General features: G+C 46.0%; 2 protein-coding genes across 2 annotated transcripts; both read right to left on the bottom strand.

The window, feature by feature from the left end:
- Positions 1 to 73: 73 nt before the first annotated feature.
- LOC114430252 (DCN1-like protein 1) lies at positions 74 to 941 on the bottom strand. The gene is made up of 2 exons (XM_028398575.1): positions 484 to 941; positions 74 to 341 (listed from the first exon to the last, which is right to left on the bottom strand). The coding sequence occupies exons 1-2, from the start codon at positions 797 to 799 to the stop codon at positions 169 to 171; spliced, it is 489 nt and encodes a 162-aa protein (XP_028254376.1). The 5' UTR covers positions 800 to 941; the 3' UTR covers positions 74 to 168.
- Positions 942 to 3,922: 2,981 nt separating this feature from the next.
- LOC114430251 (coiled-coil domain-containing protein 39-like) lies at positions 3,923 to 13,373 on the bottom strand. Its single transcript, XM_028398574.1, has 23 exons — positions 13,168 to 13,373; positions 12,629 to 12,748; positions 12,405 to 12,551; positions 12,161 to 12,319; positions 11,981 to 12,073; positions 11,740 to 11,868; positions 11,459 to 11,650; positions 11,271 to 11,374; positions 11,045 to 11,177; positions 10,688 to 10,882; positions 10,423 to 10,590; positions 10,208 to 10,345; positions 9,837 to 10,045; positions 9,641 to 9,764; positions 9,399 to 9,558; positions 9,183 to 9,289; positions 8,450 to 8,590; positions 8,127 to 8,306; positions 7,949 to 8,037; positions 5,099 to 6,267; positions 4,477 to 4,559; positions 4,276 to 4,386; positions 3,923 to 4,061 (listed from the first exon to the last, which is right to left on the bottom strand). The coding sequence occupies exons 1-20, from the start codon at positions 13,273 to 13,275 to the stop codon at positions 6,093 to 6,095; spliced, it is 2,871 nt and encodes a 956-aa protein (XP_028254375.1). The 5' UTR covers positions 13,276 to 13,373; the 3' UTR covers positions 3,923 to 4,061; positions 4,276 to 4,386; positions 4,477 to 4,559; positions 5,099 to 6,092.
- Positions 13,374 to 24,039: the final 10,666 nt, after the last annotated feature.

Raw genomic sequence — 24,039 nt, 5'->3', positions numbered from 1 at the left:
ATTAATATAACTGAAAGTATTGTAATCCATCTCACTCGCTCTTTATCCATATTTACATCAACTTCCAACAATTTGAATTATGGTTGTCCTCTTAATTGTGAGTATATAACGTTTGAATGGTTGAATTTGGTGAAGAATGGAAGAACAGTTTGTTTCCCCCCTTCATCATTACCCCTGTTCTGCCATGCCATCCATGAACTCCTGTTTTGAGAACTCGCATTGGGTTGCTGCCCTGAACTTCCAGGCTATAAGGAGGACACTTATACTGGTCGGGTCCAAACCCAGGTCATCACAGAACTGCTGGATCCCATCGATGCCTATCTTGTTGTCATCATGAGGATCTGCATATAAGAGCACAAAGAGTCATTTGATTGACAAGTGATTCAGGGACAACTTTTACATTTGTAAAATGTAACTTGTACATTTAAAAGTGTATTACAAAATGAACATTTGCACACAGTATTGTAGTGATGCATTTCCTACCTCTGTATCTGTTGTAGAGCTGTTCAAGCCTCTTCTTGTCTAAAGCTCCCTTTAAATTTGAAACGTAGAGCTCTGGGTTTTGGAAAAACTTATCTGTGGCAACATCTAGTTTCCAGTCATTCTGCGACAGGCAAGTCACCGCAATCTTCTCATTGGATTGTGTGAAAATCATAAACTGACGAACTTTATCCTTCTGTGAGGACTTCAGCTTGACAGTGCAGTTGGCATAATGTAAACAGGAATGGTTTAACTTATAACAGCTTATTGAGACTGGTATGAGAGTGCAAAAGATGTAATGGTGCAAGACAGTTGGCATAATGTACAGTCCATGATTGGTTTAAGTTACAGCAGCTTATATGAGACTGGATGACATGACTAAGGTGCAAGCGAATACACAGGGTAAAGTGCCTGGTGCAAAGAGTTCCTTTTTGTTAAAGTGGCTGGTACAAAGAGTTCCTATGTTGGTGGGGGGGGGGGGTCAGGGAAGGGGGGTCAGGGAAGGGGGAGAAAGTGGGGCACAGCAGGGAGAGAGTTCAGCTTCCTGACAGCCTGGTGGATGAAGCTGTCCCTCAGTCTGCTGGTCCTGGCCCGGAGGCTGCGCAGTCTCTTTCCTGATGGCAGCAGACTAAAGAAGCGGTGTGAAGGGTGGGTGGGGTCTCCTGTGATGCGGAGGGCCTTTCGGGTGAGACGGCTGTCGTAGAGGTCTTGGAGGGAGGGGAGAGGGACGCCGGTGATCCTCTCAGCTGCTCTCACTATGCGATGAAGCGTCTTCCTGCAGGTGGCGGTGCAGGCTCCGTACCACACAGTGATGCAGCTGGACAGGATGCTCTGAACAGCCCCTCTGTAGAAGGTGCACAGGATGGAGGGAGGGGCTCTGGCTCTTTTGAGCTTGCAGAGGAAGTAGAGGCGCTGCTGTGCCTTCTTGGTCAGGGATGCAGTGTTGTTAGTCCAGGAGAGGTCCTCAGTGATGTGCACACCCAGGAACTTGGTGCTGCTCACCTGCTCCACAGCAGCACCGTCGATGGTCAGAGGGGTGTGCTCACTGTGTGCTCTCCTGTAGTCCACAACCATCTCCTTTGTCTTCTCCACATTCAGGGAGAGGTTGTGGTCTCTGCACCACTCGGCCAGAAGGTGCACCTCATTCCTGTAGTTTGTTTCATCTCCACCGGAGATGAGACCCACCACAGTTGTGTCGTCCGCAAACTTCACAAAGATGTTGTTGTTGTGTGTTGGCGTGCACTCATGGGTCAGCAGAGTGAAGAGGAGGGGGCTCAGCACACATCCTTGGGGAGCCCCGGTGTTCATTGTGATGGTGCTGGATGTGTTTCTGCCGACCCGCACTGTCTGAGGTCTCCCGGTGAGGAAGTCCAGCAGCCAGTTGCACAGCAAGGAGTTCAGCCCCAGCTGGTCCAGTTTGTTGATGAGCTGCTGTGGGATGATGGTGTTGAATGCTGAGCTGAAGTCTATGAACAGCATTCGAACATATGAGTCTTTATTTTCCAGGGCTGTGTGGAGTGCTGTGGAAACAGCATCATCGGTTGACCGGTTGGGCCGATATGCAAACTGGAATGGGTCCAGGGAGGGAGGGAGGGCCGTCTTGATGTGTTTCATGACTAACCGTTCAAAGCACTTCATGATGATGGGTGTGAGTGCTACTGGATGGTAGTCATTGAAGCAGGCGGGGGTGGACTTCTTTGGCACAGGGATGATCGTGGTGGCTTTGAAGCAGGTGGGGACAACAGCCTGGCTCAGTGAGATGTTGAAGATGTCTGTAAACACCTCAGCGAGCTCCTCAGCACAGTCTCTGAGCACACGGCCAGGTATGTTGTCAGGACCAGGAGCTTTGCGTGCGTTGATCTGGCTGAGAGATGTCCTCACGCTGGCTCGGGACAGGGAAAATACCTGGTCAGTGGGAGAGGGTGTGATCTTTTGTGCAGGGGTGCTGTTGAGTGCTTCAAAGCGTCCAAAGAAGTCATTCAGCTGGTTCAGCAGAGAGCTGTTGCTGTCACAGGTCCGTGGAGGGGGCTTGTAGTCCGTGATGGTCTGTATCCCCCGCCACAGGCTCCGGGTGTCTCTGCTGTCGCTGAAGTGGTGGGCAACCCTCCTGGAGTACTGCCTCTTCGCCTTCCTGATGCCACGGGACAGGTCAGCTCTGGCTAACCTTAGGCTGGTCTCGTTGCCTCTTCTGAAGGCAGCGTTCCTGGCCCTCAGCAGCCTGTAGACCTCCCCTGTCAGCCATGGTTTCTGACTGGCTCGAATGCTGACTGTCCTGGTTTCAGTTACATCATCAATACATTTGGTGATGTATGCAGTGACAGTCTCTGAGTACTCCTGGAGGTCAGTGCAGTTGTTGTGGGTTGCAGCCTGCTTAAACACATCCCAGTCTGTTGTGCTGAAACAGTCCTGTAAAGCTCCTGTGGCTCCCTCCGGCCACACTCTCACTTCTTTTCGGACTGGTTTGGCAACTTTTACCAGTGGTCTGTATGCTGGCATTAACATAACAGTAATGTGATCAGAGGCTCCGAGGTGGGGGAGGGGGAGGGCTTTGTAAGCGCCTCTCTGGGTGGTGTAAACATTGTCCAGTGTGTTGTTACCACGGGTTGGAAAGTCTATGTGTTTGTGAATTTTTGGAAACACAGTCTTGGGGTCTGCATGGTTGAAATCACCCGCCAGGATGAGAAAAGCATCAGGGTGGGCTGTCTGCTGCTCACTGACCTGCAGGTAGAGCTCATTCAGTGCGTCGCTCCTGTTGTTGTTGCTGGAGCTCGGCGGGATGTACGCAGCTACAAGCAGTATAGCTGTAAACTCCCGTGGCAGGTAAAACGGCCGGCACTTTATAATCATAAGCTCCGCAAGTGGCGAGCAGTGTTTGGAGACCACAGCAGCGTCCCGACACCAAGAGTCATTGATGTAAACACAGAGCCCGCCGCCGCGGGTCTTACCTCCTTCAACCAGGGCTCTGTCCGCTCTCCCAGATAGCAAAATTATTATGGCCCACATTTGGGCCAAAACTGGCTTGCCATTTTGGTAAAGTTTTGGCACGGCACATGGCCCCATTTTGGCCCAAAATAGGAATGCCAAAATTATAACCAAAGGAAGCCAAAATCAACCCTAAACCTGCCAAAAACCCACTATGGAACTCCAAAACATAGCCATAACTGCCCCCCAAAACTCCCAAAATCCCAAATTCAGCCAAAGATTAGCCAAAAGTTACCCAGAATGAAACCATAACTATGCCATATGACTTATTCATTTATTTATTTATTTACATTATATCTTAGCACTCTATGCTCATAAAGTTATATTGTGAAATTATAGGCTATGGTGTCTATTTGTAGAAAAAAAAAGATTCAGTTTCACCACAAGTCATTTTTATTATTAATAGTAATAAACATATAACATTAATAATCAATAAACATATATATTTTTTTACTTATTCTTTTTTTTTAAACCTCACCACAAATACAAAGCATCCTTTCTTTCCTCCCTCCTTCCCTATCCCTAGCCCAGTAAAACCAGCACTGCTGTGATGTCTGCGTCCGTGGCAGCGGCGCAGGCGGGGTTTCTTCTCACAGCATCTGAAAGTCAGACACACACAAACAAAGACAAAACAAACTGAATTACTCAATTTGTTATATAAGTAGCTACAACACCAATGACAAGTGAATAGTGAAAAGTGGAAGTAAACATAAGTAAATAAGCAAATTCATTTGGAGAGAAAAATGCACTGTAAGGAAAAAAGAACATCGGAGTGCAGGGCAGCAGTGAAACTATTACAGTGATGAAACTTACCAATGATAACAGCTGTCATCTTTTGGCAGGGTCATTTTTCATGGCCCTCTTTAGAATCTGAAAAACTGTGTCTTTGAGGGTGGCACCCCCAACCAATCCAAGAGTTGTAGCCTAAGGAGAGCAATGGAAAATTACTATAATTATTTTTAAATCACATACATTATTGCATTACTTTACCTTAAAGAGCTCAAATGTACTCACCAATACTGTCTTTATTTGTGGACAGGCGTCCACAAATTCTTCTAAGGGCTCTTGTTTTGCCACTGAGTGCAAGCCATTACGCACTGAAAACAAAAGGGAAAACAAATTAGAAATAATTTGTTTTATTGCAGATAAACACAAACCGAACCTGTGGAAGCTTGATCCTGCTTGTGTGTCACCGGAGCTGTACAGAGTTGCGGCACTTTGTGTGTGTGACAGAGAGAGAGGAGAGAGAGAGAACATGAAGGGGTGTTAGCCGTTAGCTCGCTTGCGTACATAAGCTAACGTCGGCTGTGTTAACAGCAACAAGTCTGTAAATGAAATATTTCAACAGAATAAAATAACCGAATGTTAGTAAGTATCAATGTAATATTTAATCTACAATTATGTATTATATGACGTAGTACCTGTTAAAGTCTTATGCATACAGTTAAAACACCTCAGTGTCTACTGCCTAAACTTTAACTTTGAAGTTTACATTTGAACTGTTTCCGCAACACACCAAAACTGAAAGAAAAAGCGAAATTAACGTTTAAACGGTTATCCACATGAAAATCTTGCCCTGTTTTCCCTGTAGTTGTGTAGTTACTGGTAATATTTGAAGATAGTAACATGCACTTACCCTCTTCAGTGAATGTGCTGGAGAAACTGAAGAAGAAGGGCGTCTTTCTCTGAGTAGCTGTTGAAATTTCCCGGGCTTCTGTCAGTCTTTTGGCTTGCCAGAAAGATGCCAAAATGCAACCCGAATACGTCACGATGCTTTCCCGCTCTTTACACATTCTTTGGGTTGACTTGACATATGCCATAACTCAGCCATATGATGGAATACCGTTGGCGCCTTTTGATGTATTAAGGTAAGCCATAACTACACCACAATGAAGCCAAATGCCAGGGTTTTGGCAAACCAGACATATGCCATAACTCGTGTCTTTTATGGTAATCCATAACCATGCCAACGTTTGGCCAAAGCCTTTATGCTGTGCCAAAACACAACCAAAAAATGCCAGATGTATGCCAAGCCACAGCCAAAAAGTTTGCTATCTGGGCTGAAACATGTTAGGCGGTCGAGCTGGATGGCGGAGTCATTTGTAACCAGATAGTGTTCAGATCAGCCAAGAAAGCAGAGTTATTTGTCCTGATTACTTTTTTTTCTAACCCGTTTCTGCTTCAAAGCACTGATGGTCATGTTTTGAGAGAGATTGTGGCGGTTCTTAGGAGCCTTACGAAACATGTTGTCTGCTGTATTTTTAGCCAGATGCAGGAAGTCAGTCCGAGCTGGGGGTGGAGGCATTAGTGACGTCATATTAAACTGTTCATCCTTCAGACTTGCTTTCTTTCACAGCAATAAACACAAATATCTCTTGGCTGAAATAACACAAATATTTTTTTATACTATACAGATTATATACTATATTCTCTCTCCCGTCCTGTCCTCAGCTTCTTCCTTTGCCGTCTTCTCTTGAAGCCTGGAGAGTGTGTGCTTCATCCTTCAGTGTGAACATGCCGCTCCGCTCCCATGTTAAAATGGCCGACTTCACAGCACAAAAGAACATGTTTACAGCCTCCCATCTCCTCTCTGTTTACAAAGATCAGCTAGTAAAGATGAACACAGCATGCTACAGGTTCCTCTTTGTGCTGCTGCCGCTCTTTGTGCTGCTCCCTGAGCTGGAACGTCTGGAGGTGGTGAGAGGAGAGGAGGTCACAGGCAGATTCAAGTCCAGTCCCACCATCTTCACTGTGGGGGGCTGTGGAGCAGAGGCTCCACGGCTGCTGGCTGAGGATGCAGGAGGTCTACAATACAGGCAGAGCACAATAAATACACAGAGGAAGAGTGGTGTACTAAAATATCCACCTCACTCCTTATACTCTGTTTATAGTCGTATTCATCTTGTGCATTTTTATCACCAACACCTTGCTGCTGTGGAGCTGACTGACTGTTAAAGGTGAACTGTTATCAGTGTAGTATTCTAGTGTGACCCATTTCAGGGTAAGTCTGACCTGGAAGTGGTCGAGCTGCGGGCAGAGTTTGTCCTGTAGCTCCGCTGGGAGGAAGGAGTTGAAGGAAGAGGTGGAAGAGACAGATTGTCCTGTGAGGGGTAATAGAGAGGAGCATTAAAGGGTAAGCTGCTGTGGCTGCATTAGTCCTGCTGTTTGAGCTGCAGGTCATGCAGGACAGCACGCCGTCTGCCTTGTTGTACAGCAGATCCCTCATACGCTCCACCTCTAGCTTCATAAACTTGTGCTCCACCATGCTGTCCTGATAGGGAACCCATGAGTTTAAAATCACAGTGCATACAGCCTTTCTGTCAGGTCGATTCTCAGCTTTGAGGAAAAACTACTTCAGTTTGTTTGCATTCATTTAAGTTGCTATAGGATGTATTGACCTTCCACAGTGACACATGATGGTGATCACAGGTACCTGTTTCCTCTGTCGGACGTTCTTCAGGTTCAAGTCCAGTCCCACCATCTTCACTGTGGGGGACTGTGGAGCAGAGGCTCCACGGCTGCTGGCTGAGGATGCAGGAGGTCTACAATACAGGCAGAGCACAATAAATATACAGAGGAAGAGTGGTGTACTAAAATATCCACCTCACTCGTTATACTCTGTTTATAGTCGTATTCATCTTGTGCATTTTTATCACCAACACCTTGCAGCTGTGGAGCTGACTGACTGTTAAAGGTGAACTGTTATCAGTGTAGTATTCTAGTGTGACCCATTTCAGGGTAAGTCTGACCTGGAAGTGGTCGAGCTGCGGGCAGAGTTTGTCCTGTAGCTCCGCTGGGAGGAAGGAGTTGAAGGAAGAGGTGGAAGAGACAGATTGTCCTGTGAGGGGTAATAGAGAGGAGCATTAAAGGTTAAGCTGCTGTGGCTGCATTAGTCCTGCTGTTTGAGCTGCAGGTCATGCAGGACAGCACGCCGTCTGCCTTGTTGTACAGCAGATCCCTCATACGCTCCACCTCTAGCTTCATAAACTTGTGCTCCACCATGCTGTCCTGATAGGTAACCCATGAGTTTAAAATCACAGTGCATACAGCCTTTCTGTCAGGTCGATTCTCAGCTTTGAGGAAAAACTACTTCAGTTTGTTTGCATTCATTTAAGTTGCTATAGGATGTATTGACCTTCCACAGTGACACATGATGGTGATCACAGGTACCTGTTTCCTCTGTCGGACGTTCTTCAGGTTCAAGTCCAGTCCCACCATCTTCACTGTGGGGGGCTGTGGAGCAGAGGCTCCACGGCTGCTGGCTGAGGATGCAGGAGGTCTACAATACAGGCAGAGCACAATAAATATACAGAGGAAGAGTGGTGTACTAAAATATCCACCTCACTCCTTATACTCTGTTTATAGTCGTATTCATCTTGTGCATTTTTATCACCAACACCTTGCAGCTGTGGAGCTGACTGACTGTTAAAGGTGAACTGTTATCAGTGTAGTATTCTAGTGTGACCCATTTCAGGGTAAGTCTGACCTGGAAGTGGTCGAGCTGCGGGCAGAGTTTGTCCTGAAGCTCCGCTGGGTGGAAGGAGTTGAAGGAGGAGGTGGAAGAGACAGATTGTCCTGTGAGGGGTAATAGAGAGGAGCATTAAAGGGTAAGCTGCTGTGGCTGCATTAGTCCTGCTGTTTGAGCTGTTTGAGCCGTTCTGCACCTGCAGGAAGTATTTCTCCAGCGCCGGTCTGACGTCTGGGTTTTTCTCCATGGCCTCATTCAGCATCTTGTCAATAACCTTGTTAAATTCCTTCATCTCTGTCACTTTAATGTCCTTCTCTTCCAAAGTCTCACTCTTGGTTTTTTTGGCTGAGCGGATCTGTTTGGTCAGCTTGGAGCACTGGAAAACAGCAGGACATTACAGAATTAAACATGACTGAGGCAATAGCCAGGGTTCTGTATACACACACACACACACACAACACCCCCTGTGTTTACTGCCGCGTCATGAAATGACTTTAGAATAAGCGGTTGATTTTAAACCTGTTTTGTGGCTCTGTCGATTTTCTCCTTCTGAACAGTGATGTCTTTGTTCAGTTTCTCCAGGAGTGTCTGATTTATTCTCATCTTTTCTCCCTCCTCTTGCTCCTCTTGTTGCAGGTTCTGCAGAGTCTTGTTCCTTTCCTGGAAACAGACACACACCCATGAATACACTAAAGCTGAACATGCACATACACAGAGATTCATACAAGATCAATGTCAGGCAGATAGTTTAAACAAGTTTATTTTTGGCTTTCACAGGGGCGCTACATAATACACCCTCTGTATTTCCTGTAGTCTGTAGTATTGTGCAGTGATGGCTGCACAAATGGTCTGTGGGCGACTTCTACAAAGAAGGGATCTGTGTGCTCCATGGGTGCTGGACTAAGTGTGTAAATGATTGATTCTCTAACTTGGCCCAAAGCATATCCATCACTGTGTTGCAGTGATAATACACTGACTTCCTGGTTACAAACATAATATCGTATCTGATGATTTTGAATGAATTACTATTTACATGACTAAAGTTCTTTTACCTGTCTGTAACAAAATTGTAATTTAACTATTACTGCCTGCTGAATGTTGACCATTATGCTAATGATATATGAGCTAACAAAGTATTTGCATGGTTAAGATCCAGTTAATCCAGAATCAGTCTGAATGTAACCTGAGCCGTCGAAGACTAATTGCTTCGTTCTCAGTGATCTTCTCTACACTGGCTATAAATAACAATAACCTGCATGTCCTGTTGGAGCTCCTGGATCTGTCGTTTGTTATCCTTCAGCTTCACTTCAGCAGCTCTCAGCTGCTCCTCCAGCTTCAACTTCTCCTGATAGTCCGGACCTAAAACGAAAACAAATTACATTGTGGCCAATGACAGCTGCCGCCATCATTTAACAATCAATCAATCAACAAGTATACAGTTGAAGAGGGCTGTCGCTGGTTTACATACTGGATTCTTCAGCTTTGTTGAAAGATTTGCGGTATACAGAGTTAGAGTTGCTGAACAGCTGGTTGGTGTTCTCCAGAGCGCTGTTTTCCTGCTCCAGCTTGTGGATTTTAGCATCCAGCTCATCACCCTTCTGCTTAAGTTCCCCTTTCTCTTGTGCAACCTGGTGAAAAGCACACACAGGTGATGCAAAGGTCTGGAACCATGGTGTGTGCTTCAGTAGACTATGTGTGAAGAGCTCCGACCTTAGTGATGTAGTAAGCCTGTGAGTGCTCCCCCTCCGCCTCAGGACCTGCCTTGGTCAGGGTCACAACCTCAAAACGTTTCTTCATGGTTTCAATCTTGGACAGTTTCTCATTGAGTTCAGCACTGAGATACAATGATTGACATTAAGTGATGTGACAAACCTTTGAGAACTGAGTGATTTGTTTTTTTTTTTACCTGAGTCTCTGCCTCTCCTGTTCACCGAGCTTCAGCTGCTGGCTGAGCATTTCTTTGTACACCTTGATCTCATCCTCCCTCTCTTTCATAGCTTTCTGCAGGTTCAGCTTCCTCTTCTCCAAAGACAGCACGCGGTCTGCCTTGTTGTACAGCAGATCCCTCATACGCTCCACCTCTAGCTTCATGAACTTGTGCTCCACCATGCTGTCCTGATAGGGAACCCATGAGTTTAAAATCACAGTGCATACAGCCTTTCTGTCAGGTCGATTCTCAGCTTTGAGGAAAAACTACTTCAGTTTGTTTGCATTCATTTAAGTTGCTATAGGATGTATTGACCTTCCACAGTGACACATGATGGTGATCACAGGTACCTGTTTCCTCTGTCGGACTTTCTTCAGGTCCTTCTCACTGGTACTACAGAACAAGTTGAGCTCCTCCACTTTGTCGATCAAATCTTTCTTCTGAGCTGCAGACTTCTCCATCTCCTTCTTCTGGCAGCGAATATGAGTCTGCCAGACACCAAGATTTATCTCAGTATATGTCAGAGGTTTATAGAAAAAAAAGCCAAGTATATTATCAGACTGACCTCAGACTCTTTGAGCATGTCAGTGAGCATCTTAGCTGTGGTTTTTTTCTCCTCTAGGTGTTTGGTCAGCTCAGCAATCTTCACATCCAGCATTTGTTTTTCATCTGATGGAATGTCATCTCCTCGCAGGCGTTCCAGTTTTTTATTCAGTGCATTGTTCCGACTGTCCTGCACAATGAAGGGGACAAACAAATACTGTCAGCATTTGTGTTGCAGAGTGGAGCATAAGACATAGGAAGGCTGGGTAGTGTTTTGCTAAACGTGCCACTTTTCTCAAGATGGTCTGCTGCCTTGTAACTTCCTCCTCCTGTTTTTTGAGCTGGTTATGCAGGCGCACAATGGTGGATTTACTCCTTGAAACTTGCGCAGCAGAAGCCTCCTTTTTCATCCTGACAGCCTGCAGGTGCTCTCTATGGTGAGACAGCTCTGAGTTGTAGTCACGCAGCTGGATGTCCAACTCCTGGAGTGAAACACAGGCATGGAGTTACAGAGAGGAAATACGTTTCTGCCACCGTGTGACCAAATGTAGCAAACCATAAAAAAACAGATGATCAAAGAGAGGGGCTGCAAAAATACCCAGTGATAAAGAACTGAAAGGGTCTGACAGGCCATCAATGCTCACCTTACTGGCCTGCTCCTCATCTCTGAGGAACTGCTCCATCTGTGCTGCTCTCTCCTCCTCACTGAGGGCAGTCTGAGTCACAACCTTCAGTTTCTCCTCCAGCGCAGCATTGTGGATCTTGGCTTCCTTCAGTCTAAAATACACAGAAACATAAAACAGACATTGTGTAGTACATTACCACAGCTCCAGTCAATATGCACACAGAGCCCTGCTGTGATACACTGACTTGTCGTTGTAGTCCTGGATGTCCTTCTTCATCATGGATATGTGGGACGTCAGCATCTTCACATCAGAGGTTGTTCTCTCTAGGTTACCTTTGCAGCCTTTTAGCTGCAGGACACATGAGAGTCAGCTCACTCGCACTTATAATAATATCAATATGAAGGCAGTTTATTATTAGTCCACATTCAGCACCTCATCCTGCAGCCTGCCAAAGTCACTCTCCTGCCCCTTCAGCTCCTGCCGCAGTTTTACTGCCTGTTTGTTGGCCACCGCTGACTTCCTCTCGGCTTCTTTCCTGTTGTTCCTCTGGATCTCCATCAGGTGCTTCTTCTCTGCAATGGCGGCCTTCTTTTCCCTCAGCTTCTGGTTGGCTTGGGCAAGTTGCTGCAATAATAATTTAAAAGAAAACACTCTCCTGTGTGAATTCACTCTAGAATGAATGACCAGTAGATGTTTAATGTCCCATGCTTTACCAGTGCACACTGCTGCATCTCAGCATCCTGTTGCTTCATGTACTTGATAGTGTTTTCCCACAGGTGGGTAAGCTGCTGTGTCTCCAGGTGAGCCTGCTGCAGATTCTCTGTCACCTTATCCAATGCAAGCTGGTACGACAGCAGAGGGATTTTAATGGGAAACCACAACTGCCATACTAACATTTGTTTACACATACTGTTAGTAATAACACCATGGATGTGCTGTGTTTTTACACATTACCTGGGCTAATTTTGTCTCAGTCTTCTCTTTATCGAGTGCTTTGAGCTTTTCATTGGCCTCCACAGACTTCTTCTCTATCACCAGAATGAGCGACTGCACCAGGGGAGGTTAGACAGCTGTTAGTTGATGATAACTCAAAGCTGTAAGTGCTGCAGAAGAGAGATGTTTTCATCTCTTTACCTTGATCCTCTGCTCATCTTGCTGAGTGTATTTGTTGATGGCCATCGTGTCCTCATATTTGCCTGCTGACTCCTCCAAAATGCAATCCATTGTCTGCTGGTCCCAGTTCATCTGCTGCCTGAACTCCTCCAGCTTCTGTTTGGCCTTGAAAATGTTGTTCTGGGGATACAGATACATGTTATTGTGGCATCACAATCCATAGCTACTTCTCTTTTCTATTTTTTTATTCATGAAAGGCTCTGACCTCCAGCGTGTTTTTCCTCTCTCCTAAGGAGCTGAGCTCATTCTCCATCTTAGCTGTGTCCTGAGTCAGGCGGCTGGTTTCTCTCTCCGCGAGGGCTGTCAGGTGTTTCTCTAACTCTATCTCTCTCTCCTTTGCCTCACACAAAGCCTAGACAATACAAATAACACACACTGCATAACCCACCACAAAACAAACATATCACAACTCATAGATACAATACTGACCTCAGTGTTTTCCAGCTCTTCTTTAATATTCTTTAGGTAATTGGCCATGTTCTTCTTTTGTTCCTTGTTTTTCTCCAGTTTGTCTTCCAGTTGTGTCCGCTCTCTCTCTTTTCTACAAATCTGTTGACATCATCATGACACAGCACACAGTGAATCAAAATTCAGATACCGAAAACTGATGTGCAATAACATTAAGAAAACGCAATCTAAAGTGTAAAGGGAGGACGTTTTGTCCATACATACATATCTGTCACTTAACAAGAAAAAAAGATTCAAATGTCACATTTTATTTGGAAATTTCAGCTGTGCCCGGAATTTACAGGTGCTCTCAAATATTTAAAATAATGAATTGAACAGTGACCCTGGTGTCACTGCAGGAGGACCGTGTGCACAACCTGCGCTCAGTCAAAACAAACCTCATTACAACATTATTCTTCAGTGAGTAATTTTAAACGACCCACACGATGACACCCAAAAACAAACAGAGAAAAGGAAGCTAAACATGTGCCATTAAACATGTTAATAATAAGTTTCCTCACCTCCTCCAGTAAGGCTTTGTTTTCAGCGTTGAGCTCGGGGACAGCATAACGGCTATCCCACCCCACTTCAGCCAAAACTGGGTCGAGAACTCCAGACATAATTTCCATTTTAACACCGTGCCTGACAAATGCTATGGAAAGCAACAACGCAGTAATTCTCAGCAATATGTCTTGACTCCGGCTTTATACAGCGTCTGTGTGTCGGTTGCTATGGTTCAGGTCTGTTGTCAGTTGCCCCTAGCAACCACACGTTCCGCATGTCGCCACAAGGAGGCAGCGCGAGACCAGAAGTAATGCTTCCGGTCAGCTTGTAAAATACATTTAATGTATACTTCATCTCCAAAATCTTCTACATATTTATCCGTGTCAATCTTTTGCCTGGTGCACGTTTGTTCATATTGTTTTCTAAGTAGTTGTGTATTAATATTTAAATTGCACTTCATATTGGTAGTAATCATGACGGTAAACATATTAATATTATGATGTATAGTATTTAGATAATATTATAATACAATAGTATTTATATCTGCAAAGAAGAAGACTACCGGTATAAACCATATATGGTTTCCACGGCAACGGACGTCACGTGTGTCGGGGTGAAAATCCCCCTGTTTCCTTCTGCTCACCCCCTGAATTAGTTTGTAAGGAAGGAGCGGATAAATTCTGGTCTCAAAATTATAATTTATTAAACAATGAGGCAAATTCTGAGTCGCAGAGCTCTGGGTTGTTGAGATACAAAGAACAAGGCAAGAACAACCATGAACAACAAAGAACAACTCATCAACAACCACTGGACATGGAATTCACACATAAATATACCCATGGGCGTTCCCGCCTGCCGGCCAACAGGGACATCTACTATCCCCCTGCAGACCCTGGGTCATACAGCGAATAGAGTATATATACATTCAGTATCCTCGAATTACTTTGATTTTCTATCAAATTTCTTAACACATAAACACTTATGAAATTCACATTATTAAGTGATAAACACATATAAACATGAATACTTTAAAAATAAATTCTTTCACCCTACACGTGTCGCCTCATCAAGCTGTCATTCATTTGGCAGCTACTTGCCAACTATTTGCTAGGCTATATGCTACATGCTAACGTTAACTGTCACATCAAGACAGCAGATTGACGTCACCGTCAGCTAAATGACGACTATGGCTACAACTATGGCACCTTAAGGTGCCATTGAGCTGGGCTCTGGGCGACATACGCGGTTGCCTAGGGCGCCACCTCCTACAAATGTAGCTGCCAGTTTGATCTCCGTCACACCGGGGTTAAGTTCCTGCAAACTTTTAGCCACATTTCCACCTCCACAGACAAAACAACAACTAACAAACAACTTCTTCTCCTTCATCGTCGGGTTTCAACAACTGTAGCTTGAGTTCTTTAACGATTTAAATGCGAAATTATTCAAACTCAATCACAAAGATTTATAACCTTTAATACAATTTTATTTTTTACTTTAACGGGAAGAAAAACGATGTCAAAACACTAATATACCAGAGTATATGCCCTGTTTTTATCATTAAACAGTTACTTATATTTTCTTATACATTTTGCACCCGCACTGTTGGTAGTTTCCGCATTGGGGTAGTTTCAGAGCAGTAGAGTAACACAAAAAGCATAACTGACACAAATAATGGCTGGATATACTTTTGTGGGGTTTATTTTGATATATCTCTTTCCCATAGAGGTAAACGGCAGCACGCAGTTTGTTTGGAACTATTGAGGCTTACATGAACCACGTGATCACTGTAGCGGTGACATCAAAGCTTGACGCAACTCTCTCTCTGCTTACTTCCGGCGCTGGTGGAGACCGGCTGCTGCTTGCAACGGCTCCTGCTTACTGTCTCTTTTTTTCCTACTTTTTGCTATTCTCCACTTTTATTCTCGCTGTTTTTCTGCTTCTTCAACAACTTCCAGAGCAACAATGCATGAAGCGGCTCGTGTTGTTTACAGTAGGGAACAGCTGATTGCGCTGAGTAGCGCTGTAGTGTTCCCCAGGGACAGACACCAAATACCCCCGGAACTGGTTCGGAAGTCCCACCGTGGTTGCAGTGCGGGGAAGAAACGTCGAGATAAGAAGAGATGCTTCAGACCGGCTCTCCCCACCGTCACTATGGGAAATGTGAGATCTCTTCCCAATAAGATGGATGAGCTAGCGGCACTAACTCGCCATCAGCGTGAGTACATGGAGAGCAGCGCCCTCTTCCTCATCTCTGGAGACTTTAACCACGCGTCTCCCTCATCTGTTCTGCCCACATTCACTCAGTATGTCACCTGCCCCACTAGAGACAATAGAACACTGGACTTGCTTTATGCCAACACCAAGGAGGCATATTCTGCATCCCCCCTCCCTCCCCTGGGAAGAGCTGACCATAACATAGTCCATCTGCAGACTGTGTACACTCCTGTTGTGCACAGGCAACCGGCGGTCTCACACAGAATGAAGAGATGGACCGAGGAGAGTGAGGCTGCTCTCATGGACTGCTTCAACACCACTGTGTGGACAGAGCTTTATGACCCACATGGGGAGGACATCAACACAATAACAGACTGCTTAACGGACTATATTAACTTCTGCGTTGAGAACACTCTTCCTTCCAAGAAGGTACGGTGTTTCTCCAACAACAAGCCGTGGATTAACCCTGAAATCAAAGCTCTCCTGAAGGAGAAGAAGAGAGCTTTCAGGTCAGGGAATAAGGATGAGCTGAGGGCTGCACAGAGGGAGCTGAGGAGGAAGATCAGAGAGGGAAAAGCCAGCTACAGGAAGAAGATGGAGGAGCAGCTGCAGCAGCAGAACGTCCGCGGGGTGTGGAGAAGCCTGAAAACCATCTCTGGCTACAACACACCCCACTCACAGGCTGAGGGGGATCAGAAGTGGGTCAATGACCTAAACCTACACTTCAATAGGTTTGATGTAGCACCCACTCCTCCCCCCTTGCAGTCGCACCACTACTCTCTGACTAATGGCCTTTGTTCCTCTCCCACAGCCCCCCACACTCTTAGCTCATCACAACATCAAACCATTTCACACCCACACAGAGACACTCATCCCCCACCCCCACCCCTGTCCTTCACAGCAGCCCAGGTGAGAACAGAACTCAGGAAGACAAAGACAAGGAAGGCAGCTGGACCAGATGCCATTAGCTCCAGGCTCCTTAAGTCCTGTGCAGACCAACTGTGTGGAGTTATGGAGCACGTCTTCAATCTGAGCCTCAAGCTGGGGGTGGTACCACAGCTCTGGAAGACCTCCTGTGTGGTACCAGTGGCTAAAACACCGCACCCCAAAGACCTCAGCAGCTACAGACCAGTGGCTCTGACATCCCACCTCATAAAGACACTGGAGAGACTGGTCCTGAGACACCTCCGCTCCACAGTGGGCTTCTCCATGGATCCGCTGCAGTTTGCCTACAAGCCTAATGTTGGAGTGGAGGATGCTGTCACCTTCCTGCTACACCGAGCTCCGTCTCACCTGGAGAAGCCCGGCAGCACTGTGAGAATCACCTTCTTTGATTTTTCCAGTGCTTTCAACACCATCCAGCCGGCGATCCTGAAGGACAAACTGGAGCAGACAGGGGTGGACCACCTGCTGTCAGAGTGGATCAGGGACTACCTCACAAACCGACCACAGTTTGTGAGAGCCCAGAACTGTGTGTCTGACCTGCTTACCTGTAGCACGGGTGCCCCTCAGGGGACTGTCCTGGCCCCCTTCCTTTTCACCCTCTACACGTCGGACTTCAGACACAACACTGACGGCTGTGTGCTGCAGAAGTTCTCTGATGACACTGCGATTGTTGGTCTCATCAGTGATGGCGACGACGCGGAGTACAGAGGACTGACGCAGAACTTTGTGGACTGGTGTCAGCGAAACCACCTCCTGATCAATGCAGGGAAAACCAAGGAGATGGTGGTGGACTTTCACAGACGACACTCAGCCCCCCCCCTCACCGGTGAACATCCAGGGAATGGACATTGAGCAGGTGGACTCTTACAAATACCTGGGTGTTCACCTCAACAACAAACTGGACTGGACTCACAACACAGACACACTGTACAGGAAGGGCCCGAGCAGGCTCTACCTGCTGAGGAGACTGCGGTCTTTTGGAGTGAAAGGGGCACTCCTGAAGACTTTTTATGACTGGTGGCATCGGTCATCATGTACGGTGTGGTCTGCTGGAACAGCAGCATCACTGAGAGGGAGAGGAAGAAGCTGGACAGAGTCATCAGAAAGTCCAGCTCTGTCCTGGGCTGCTCTTCACACACCACAGTGTGCTTTTATTTACTGTTATTTATTTAGTTTCTGATGCACTATGTACAGTTTATAAACCACTCCTACCTCCACTCACCTGTGCTTGCTAAGCTTGCTAAGACGGAAGTGATCATCAACCATTTTAAATGTATCCTGGACAAGCTGACTCCTGACAACTTCAAGGGCAGCATGAAAGACCTGAGAACAAAGCCTGTGGATACAGAAGAGGGTCTGATGGAAATTACCAGCCTTATTTTTGAAAAGGCCATGTCTTCACTCAGCACACCCACAATATATATGGACATGTGCTGGCACGTTATGAACTACAACACCAATTTTGCTTCCAGCCTACGAACAATGCTGATCCAGCACTGCAAGTCTGAATTTAATGAAAACCATGGAAACAACCACATTTATGAAGCGAGAAGGAGGCGCCAGTTGGCTGCTGAGGACGAGGAGAAAGAGCTGAAATGCATCAGGAAGGAGCTGGTTGGCGTCAAAGCCTCCCGTCGCTCCCTCAACAACATCCACTTCATTGCTGAGCGTTTATTCGTTCTAGATGGGGCCATTTCTCTCAAGAGTTGCTAGCATCATCACTGCAACCATAAACCTCAGAAACAAAGACTGGGGTCTTTCTAACTGTGACCATTTTAGCCAACCCAGACGCAAGCCCATTGCACATGTGGCTAGCCCTCTACCAGTTCAAGGACCAACTGATGACAAAGGATTAAAAAACCCCACTGTTAACAGTAAGACCCAGACTACATGTAGGGTAAATCTAGTTCTGGAGAGCAAGGGTACAGTCATCAACTCTTTGACCCAGTCTGCACGCACAGAGAAGGAAAAGGAAAGCTCAGGACAAAGCTCAGAAGAGAGCTGTGAGACAGCCTCATGAAGACAAGTGGATCGAAACGCCGCAGATACTCAGTATGACCCGCCAGCAGCAGCCTGAAGCACCACAGACAGGCCCTGTGGAGTCAGATGGAGTTATCAGCTATGTTAAAACCATGCTGAACAGGGTGTGCCCTGACACATTACAGGGTTGGATGTCAGAAGTGAAGCACCTGCAGCTAAATACAGAGCACAGGTTGAAGACAGTTACCAGCCTGATCTTTGAGAAGGCCATGTCTTCTCCAGATTCACTTGGACTCTGTGCCACTATGTGCGGCTGCATCATGGAGGCCAGCTCTTCAGGTCCTGTCAGCTTCAAAAATCTGATGATCCAACATTGCAGGGCAGAGTTTGAAGAGAACCATGGAAACAGCAGGATTTTCATGGAGTGACAGGCACGGCTCAAGGCTGCTAAGGCACAGAAGGGAGAGTTGGAACGACTCAGGGCAGAGCTGGAAGAGGTCAAAGCTTCCTGTCGCTCTGTTAATAACATCGGGTTCATCTGTGAGCTCTTCAGAGCTAATGTTTTCAGCTCGACGGTCATACACAGCTGTATCAAGCGACTGTTGGACAACAGGGCCGAAGAGTCACTGGAATGCCTCTGTGAACTCTTCACGGTTATTGGCAAGGAGCTTGAAAGGGTCACACCGAAGAATGTCATGGACTCCTATTTTAAGAGGATGGATGGCTTTATGAAGGATGGAAGGACATCTTCCAGGGTGTCCAGCCTACTAAGGAGTACAGTGGTTTTGAGAGACAGGAACTGGTGTGCTGCAAAGACCTACAAACGCTTTGCAGTAAAAGACCATTCAGTCCAACAGCCAGATGCACCTGTGAAATGCTTAGACCAATCTGACTTCCCAGTTCTTCAGAGGGGAGATGCTGCTGTGAAGTATACAAGGTTATTTACGCAATGACATGATACAGACCATGTATGTATTTGATTATATAAGCTTACACTTAGAGAAAAACACATCTATAACTCTTACAGAGAGTTAGGGAGGAACTCTTTGATGCGGTGAAGGCCGAAGCACTAGGAGGCATGGACTAAGATAAATCATCCAACATAGAAGGGACAAAGGGTTTCATAGTCATAAATATGTTAGACCAATTATGATAATTAGTAGGTGGAGATAAAGGGGCAACATGTCCCAATATGGGAATACCTACGAGGGTCTTGAAGAACTGTTTATCTATTATGCAAATGTACCTCAACTTTCAATAAAACAAGCCTGTGTCCAGGGGAAGGGCAGAACACTTATGGACGGGAGTGAAGCAGACTGAAAGGCCTGTGTTCACTAGGTGTTCTCCCTTTTGCAAAAGGTGAAACTACAAAACCCAGGGTATTTTCTTTCACTCAATGTTCTGAATACAGGAGACGGAATCTGACAATCCGGGGTGACCAGGGAAGGTCACGACAATTTGGTGGCCCGTACGGGGATAAAAGGTAATTATATTTTTCTCAGATCCGTCAATTGAACACAGGGTTTGATTACGAACAGACAGAGGACATGTGGCGCGCCAACAATAAGGTGAGCAGACCTTTTATATCTGCATTGACTACTCTAAAGTGTAACGTGTCCCGAGTCTTAGTAGTAATCTGTCTGTAAAAGCAAAAAGAACATTGACTGAATGAATTTAACTGTATGTGAATGAATATGACTACAGTGAAATAACCGTATGTGAATGTATATGACTACGGTAAATGAGTAATGACTACAGCTGTTTAAGAGATAAGTAAATGATGCCTGCAGAGGAATAATGCCTGCAGAGGAATAATGCCTGCAGAGGGATAATGCCTGCAGAGGAATAAGAGAAAAAGGGGTAGCAGAAAATCCTGAGTGTGGCGACTCCACCGGTGCTCTGACGAGGGGCCGGAAAAGCTGGGTTTGAGTCCCGGGGCTTGAGGAACCCTAAATCACTACATAAAGAGAGAGGAAAAGGAACAACAGGCAAACACATGGTATGGATGTTGGAAAGACTGGAAACTGAAACAACGACCGCACTAGTTAGGCGGAAGTTGTAGTAAGTCAACAGGCTTCCAAATTACAGATGTATAAGATTCTGGTGTCGTGGAAGAGAGGCTAGTCTCAAATCCACTGGACTGAGTACTAGGGACATAGCGTGCCATATTTCTCAGTCGGCCGGAATCCAGACAGTGCAGGGCACTGATTTATGACTGTGAGCCTCTCTAAAAGAGAGACGGCAAGAACAGATGAACTGTGAGTAGTCGGACTGGCTACAAGAACAGAGGAAAGTCCTGTGAGTTCAAAAGCACCCCTTACTGAGACACACAGCTGAGAGTGAAGCTGTAACACACACACATACTGAGCGCTCATATTATGGGTAATGCATGAATGAGAAATGTGGATGAGTGCCAGGGACGTGTGAGCTGAAGCAGCAGCACTGCTGGAAACCTAACCGGTGCTAACGTAAAGCAGTGGTCTGTTGAAGTAGGTTCACTCATGAACTGGATTAGTTGTTTTTTCTGATGTGTACACAGTTTGGTAGAAGATATAGAAACATTGTAACTGCAGTTTTGTAAATTTGAATTTAAACTATAGTTTTGTAATTCCTACGTGACCACGAGATTAAGACTTTAATGACTGACGACATGGACTTAAGTGTGCACAGAGACATGACTGACGATGGGTGGGGTCCGCACAGCCCACTAAAGACGGTAGAAGAACAGCTGACGGTCTTAGGCGACATACTGAACCAGACTTATGACTCTAAGACTGCAGCGGCAGAAGTGATTCTTATGAAGGATGCTGTAGATGAGTTGTTGGTAGAGATAGGACGAGGTGTGAAAGATAGAGGAAGTTTGCAGAAGGAGTTTTGGAGAAAAGAGGGAGAAGCGAGGTAAGACAGAGAGAGGGCCAAGGAAAGTGCAGAGCAGTGTGGTTGGACTAAGAGAGGAAAATTTAGAAAGGAGCAGGAGAAGGCGGAGGAGCGAAGAACTCAGTGGGCAAGATGGGCTTTGGTATGTCAGGGTGTAAATCACCTCATGATAGGAAAGCCCAAAGCAAAGAAAGGGAAAACAGAAAAGAGTAGCGACCCTTCCCCCTACACACAATCTAATATACTGCCCTTTATATCCTTTGCCTAGTGGAGCAGCCTGCCCCACCTTAAAATGGGATCTGAAACAGAGTCCAAGAGAATATATTAATCAAAGTAAAGATGCATGGATTAGATACACAGGTTGTCATCCAGCTAAATCAGGCATTCAGAGGGTGTGGTACAGGACCGCCGTCCTAAACGGGGTCCCAGAGAACGTGAAAAATGCCATGGAAAGTAAACTAGACATGGCAGATTGTGATTCCAATGTATGGGAGAGACATCTAAGATAAGATAAAACTTTATTAATCTGGAAGGGAATTCTTGTGCCAGAGGAATCAAGATACATTAAATGTAGTTAAGTACAGAGTAAGAGTATATAAGTGTCACTATAATCCAAATCAGAGTATAGTACGCAGTATGGGGACAATATATGATACATGGATTTTTAGTGCATCATTTGACTCATGCCCAGGATGCAGCACACACAGAAAGTAAGGATGTACAGGAATTACAGACTCAATTGTTAAAAATGCAACTGGCTGAGGCCAGACAAAAAGCTAATGACAAAAAGAAAGACAAAACTAATAAAGTCACGGTGGCCACTGAGGGCTCTACTACACCACCTGACACACCTTGGGTGCCACAGCTATTTTATCCTAATTATGATCAGCCGCCCACAGGGTCATACAGGGGCAAGGGACCAGGGAGGGGCAGCTGGGGAGGCCGGCGCAGAAGGGGTAGACCGCCTAGGGGACAGCTGAGGGGAGACTTCAGTCGAGACCGCTGCTACTACTGTGAGGAGCTCGGACACTGGACAAAGGACTGTCCATACATTATGGGGCAGTACAGCTGAGAGGGACAGCACAGTCGAGGGCGTACAAAGGGCTTCTTTCCGCCCTGCTGGAGCTCCATGGAAGGGGCAGTTTTCTGTTTCCGGCTGGGAACAGGGAGGGGATAACACCTCCCGACAATGACACTCCCCACAGAGCAGCTCTGATGACATCGTTACGGTAGATCCGATGTTGTCTATGCGAGTAGAAGATGAGACACTGCCTTTTCTGGTAGACACAGGGGCCACCTGTTCTACTCTGATTCATACATCTTCTAAGAAACTGTCAAATGACTCTATCACAGTGATGGGCTTCTCTGGGGAGAAACAGACTCTGCCTATAACCACTCCAATGACTGCTCAGCTGGGACATCAGACTGTGTCACATTGTTTTGTATATTCACCCACAGTGCCTCTGGATATACTGGGAAAAGACTTGCTGATTAAGCTTGGAGCATCTATTTTATGCAGCCCTGACGGGTTGACAGTGACACTGCCGGACGGCACCATGTTCCATTGTAATGCCTCTGACACAGGTGGACAGTATCTTGTGAGACCTGTAGCTGACCCTTGTGCGGACATTTACTGGGGTCTGTTACATGCAGAAACGCCACACGACTCGGGAATCCTCTCTGCCTACCTGCAGTGGAAGCCCTGGATAGCCCAGCTCGAGCCATATGTCACTCCCCCTGACCCCCCTCATGTGACTTTGTTTTATGACAGGCGGCAAACTGATTGGTATCATGATAACTTCACATGCTCCCTAGAGGAGAAAAACTGGTTGATTTTAGTCTGAGATATTTTTGTGACATCTGAGGGCGTAGCAGCTGGTGTGGATTTTACACTAGAACAACAGGCTTGGTATATGATCAGTGACGAAGGGCATTCCCACGTCTCATTAGCTGTACATCCAAAACATCAGGCAAAAGAATTAGGTGGCATGGTTAAACGTGCCATAGCTCAAACAGATTGGCAACCTACACCTATAGCACAAAACATGTACTCATGTTTCAGCTACTAACACTGTTACATTAGCACACGAACAGCTTGCCAGATATCATGGAAGAGAAAAAACAGATCACCCTCTTGCTCAGGCTTTGATTAATGACTTACCGACACATTTATGAGCAGAGGGCCCCACTGATGTAGGCTTAGTGAACTGTGAGCCTGTGACATTCCGGGTTTACACATCTGAACCTTTGTGGATTAGATTTGGCTAATGCTTTCTTTTGTCTTCCTCTGGCTCATGATTGTAGAGATATTTTTTAAACTACGTTGCAAACTACACTGGTCTCATACAGCCACTTAGAGACCTAGTCAGAGAATATGGCATGTGTAATTTAACAGCCCACCTAAATTGGACACAGGAAGCTGAACGCTCTATTATTGAACTGAAACAATCTTTGGCTACAGCAGCAGAACTAGCCACACCAGACTACACTTTACCATTCTATTTAGATGTCTCTGGAACGGATACCTGTGCAAACGGCATCCTGTTCCAGAGAAAAGGGGGAGAGAGAGTAATACTGATGTACATGGAAAAAAGACATCCTCAGGGCACACAACATGCAGCAGGAATAGCTAAGCTAATTCAGAAAACTGAACACATGGTCATGGGACACCAGCTGTATGTACTCACAACACATAGTGTAGTCGCATATGTAAACTCAGAGACATTCACACTCACCCCACTGAGACAAAGGAGAATGAGCAAGATTTTGGAAGCACCAAACGTTACCTTCACACATGATGGTATAAACATGGCAGAGCAGATAGGAGCTGGAGAGTCACACACATGTGTAGAGAGGGTAACCAGAGAAGAAAA

Source organism: Parambassis ranga, unplaced genomic scaffold (genome assembly GCF_900634625.1).
Source record: "Parambassis ranga unplaced genomic scaffold, fParRan2.1 scaffold_225_arrow_ctg1, whole genome shotgun sequence".
In the NCBI taxonomy this organism is placed as follows: domain Eukaryota; kingdom Metazoa; phylum Chordata; class Actinopteri; family Ambassidae; genus Parambassis; species Parambassis ranga.
Note: the sequence above shows the minus strand (reverse complement) of the source record. Positions and strands in the feature narration are given on the sequence as shown.

Excerpts from the sequence above, each read along its gene's own strand:
- LOC114430251 (XM_028398574.1), bottom strand. The coding sequence starts at position 13,275 with ATGGAAATTATGTCTGGAGTTCTCGACCCAGTTTTGGCTGAAGTGGGG. Across the intron at positions 12,320-12,404 it reads AGAGGAAAAACACGCTGGAG|AACAACATTTTCAAGGCCAA; the intron begins GTCAGAGCCTTT and ends CTGTATCCCCAG. Across the intron at positions 6,268-7,948 it reads CGCAGCTCGACCACTTCCAG|ACCTCCTGCATCCTCAGCCA; the intron begins GTCAGACTTACC and ends CCTGTATTGTAG.
- LOC114430252 (XM_028398575.1), bottom strand. The coding sequence starts at position 799 with ATGCCAACTGTCTTGCACCATTACATCTTTTGCACTCTCATACCAGTC. Across the intron at positions 342-483 it reads GCTCTACAACAGATACAGAG|ATCCTCATGATGACAACAAG; the intron begins GTAGGAAATGCA and ends TCTTATATGCAG.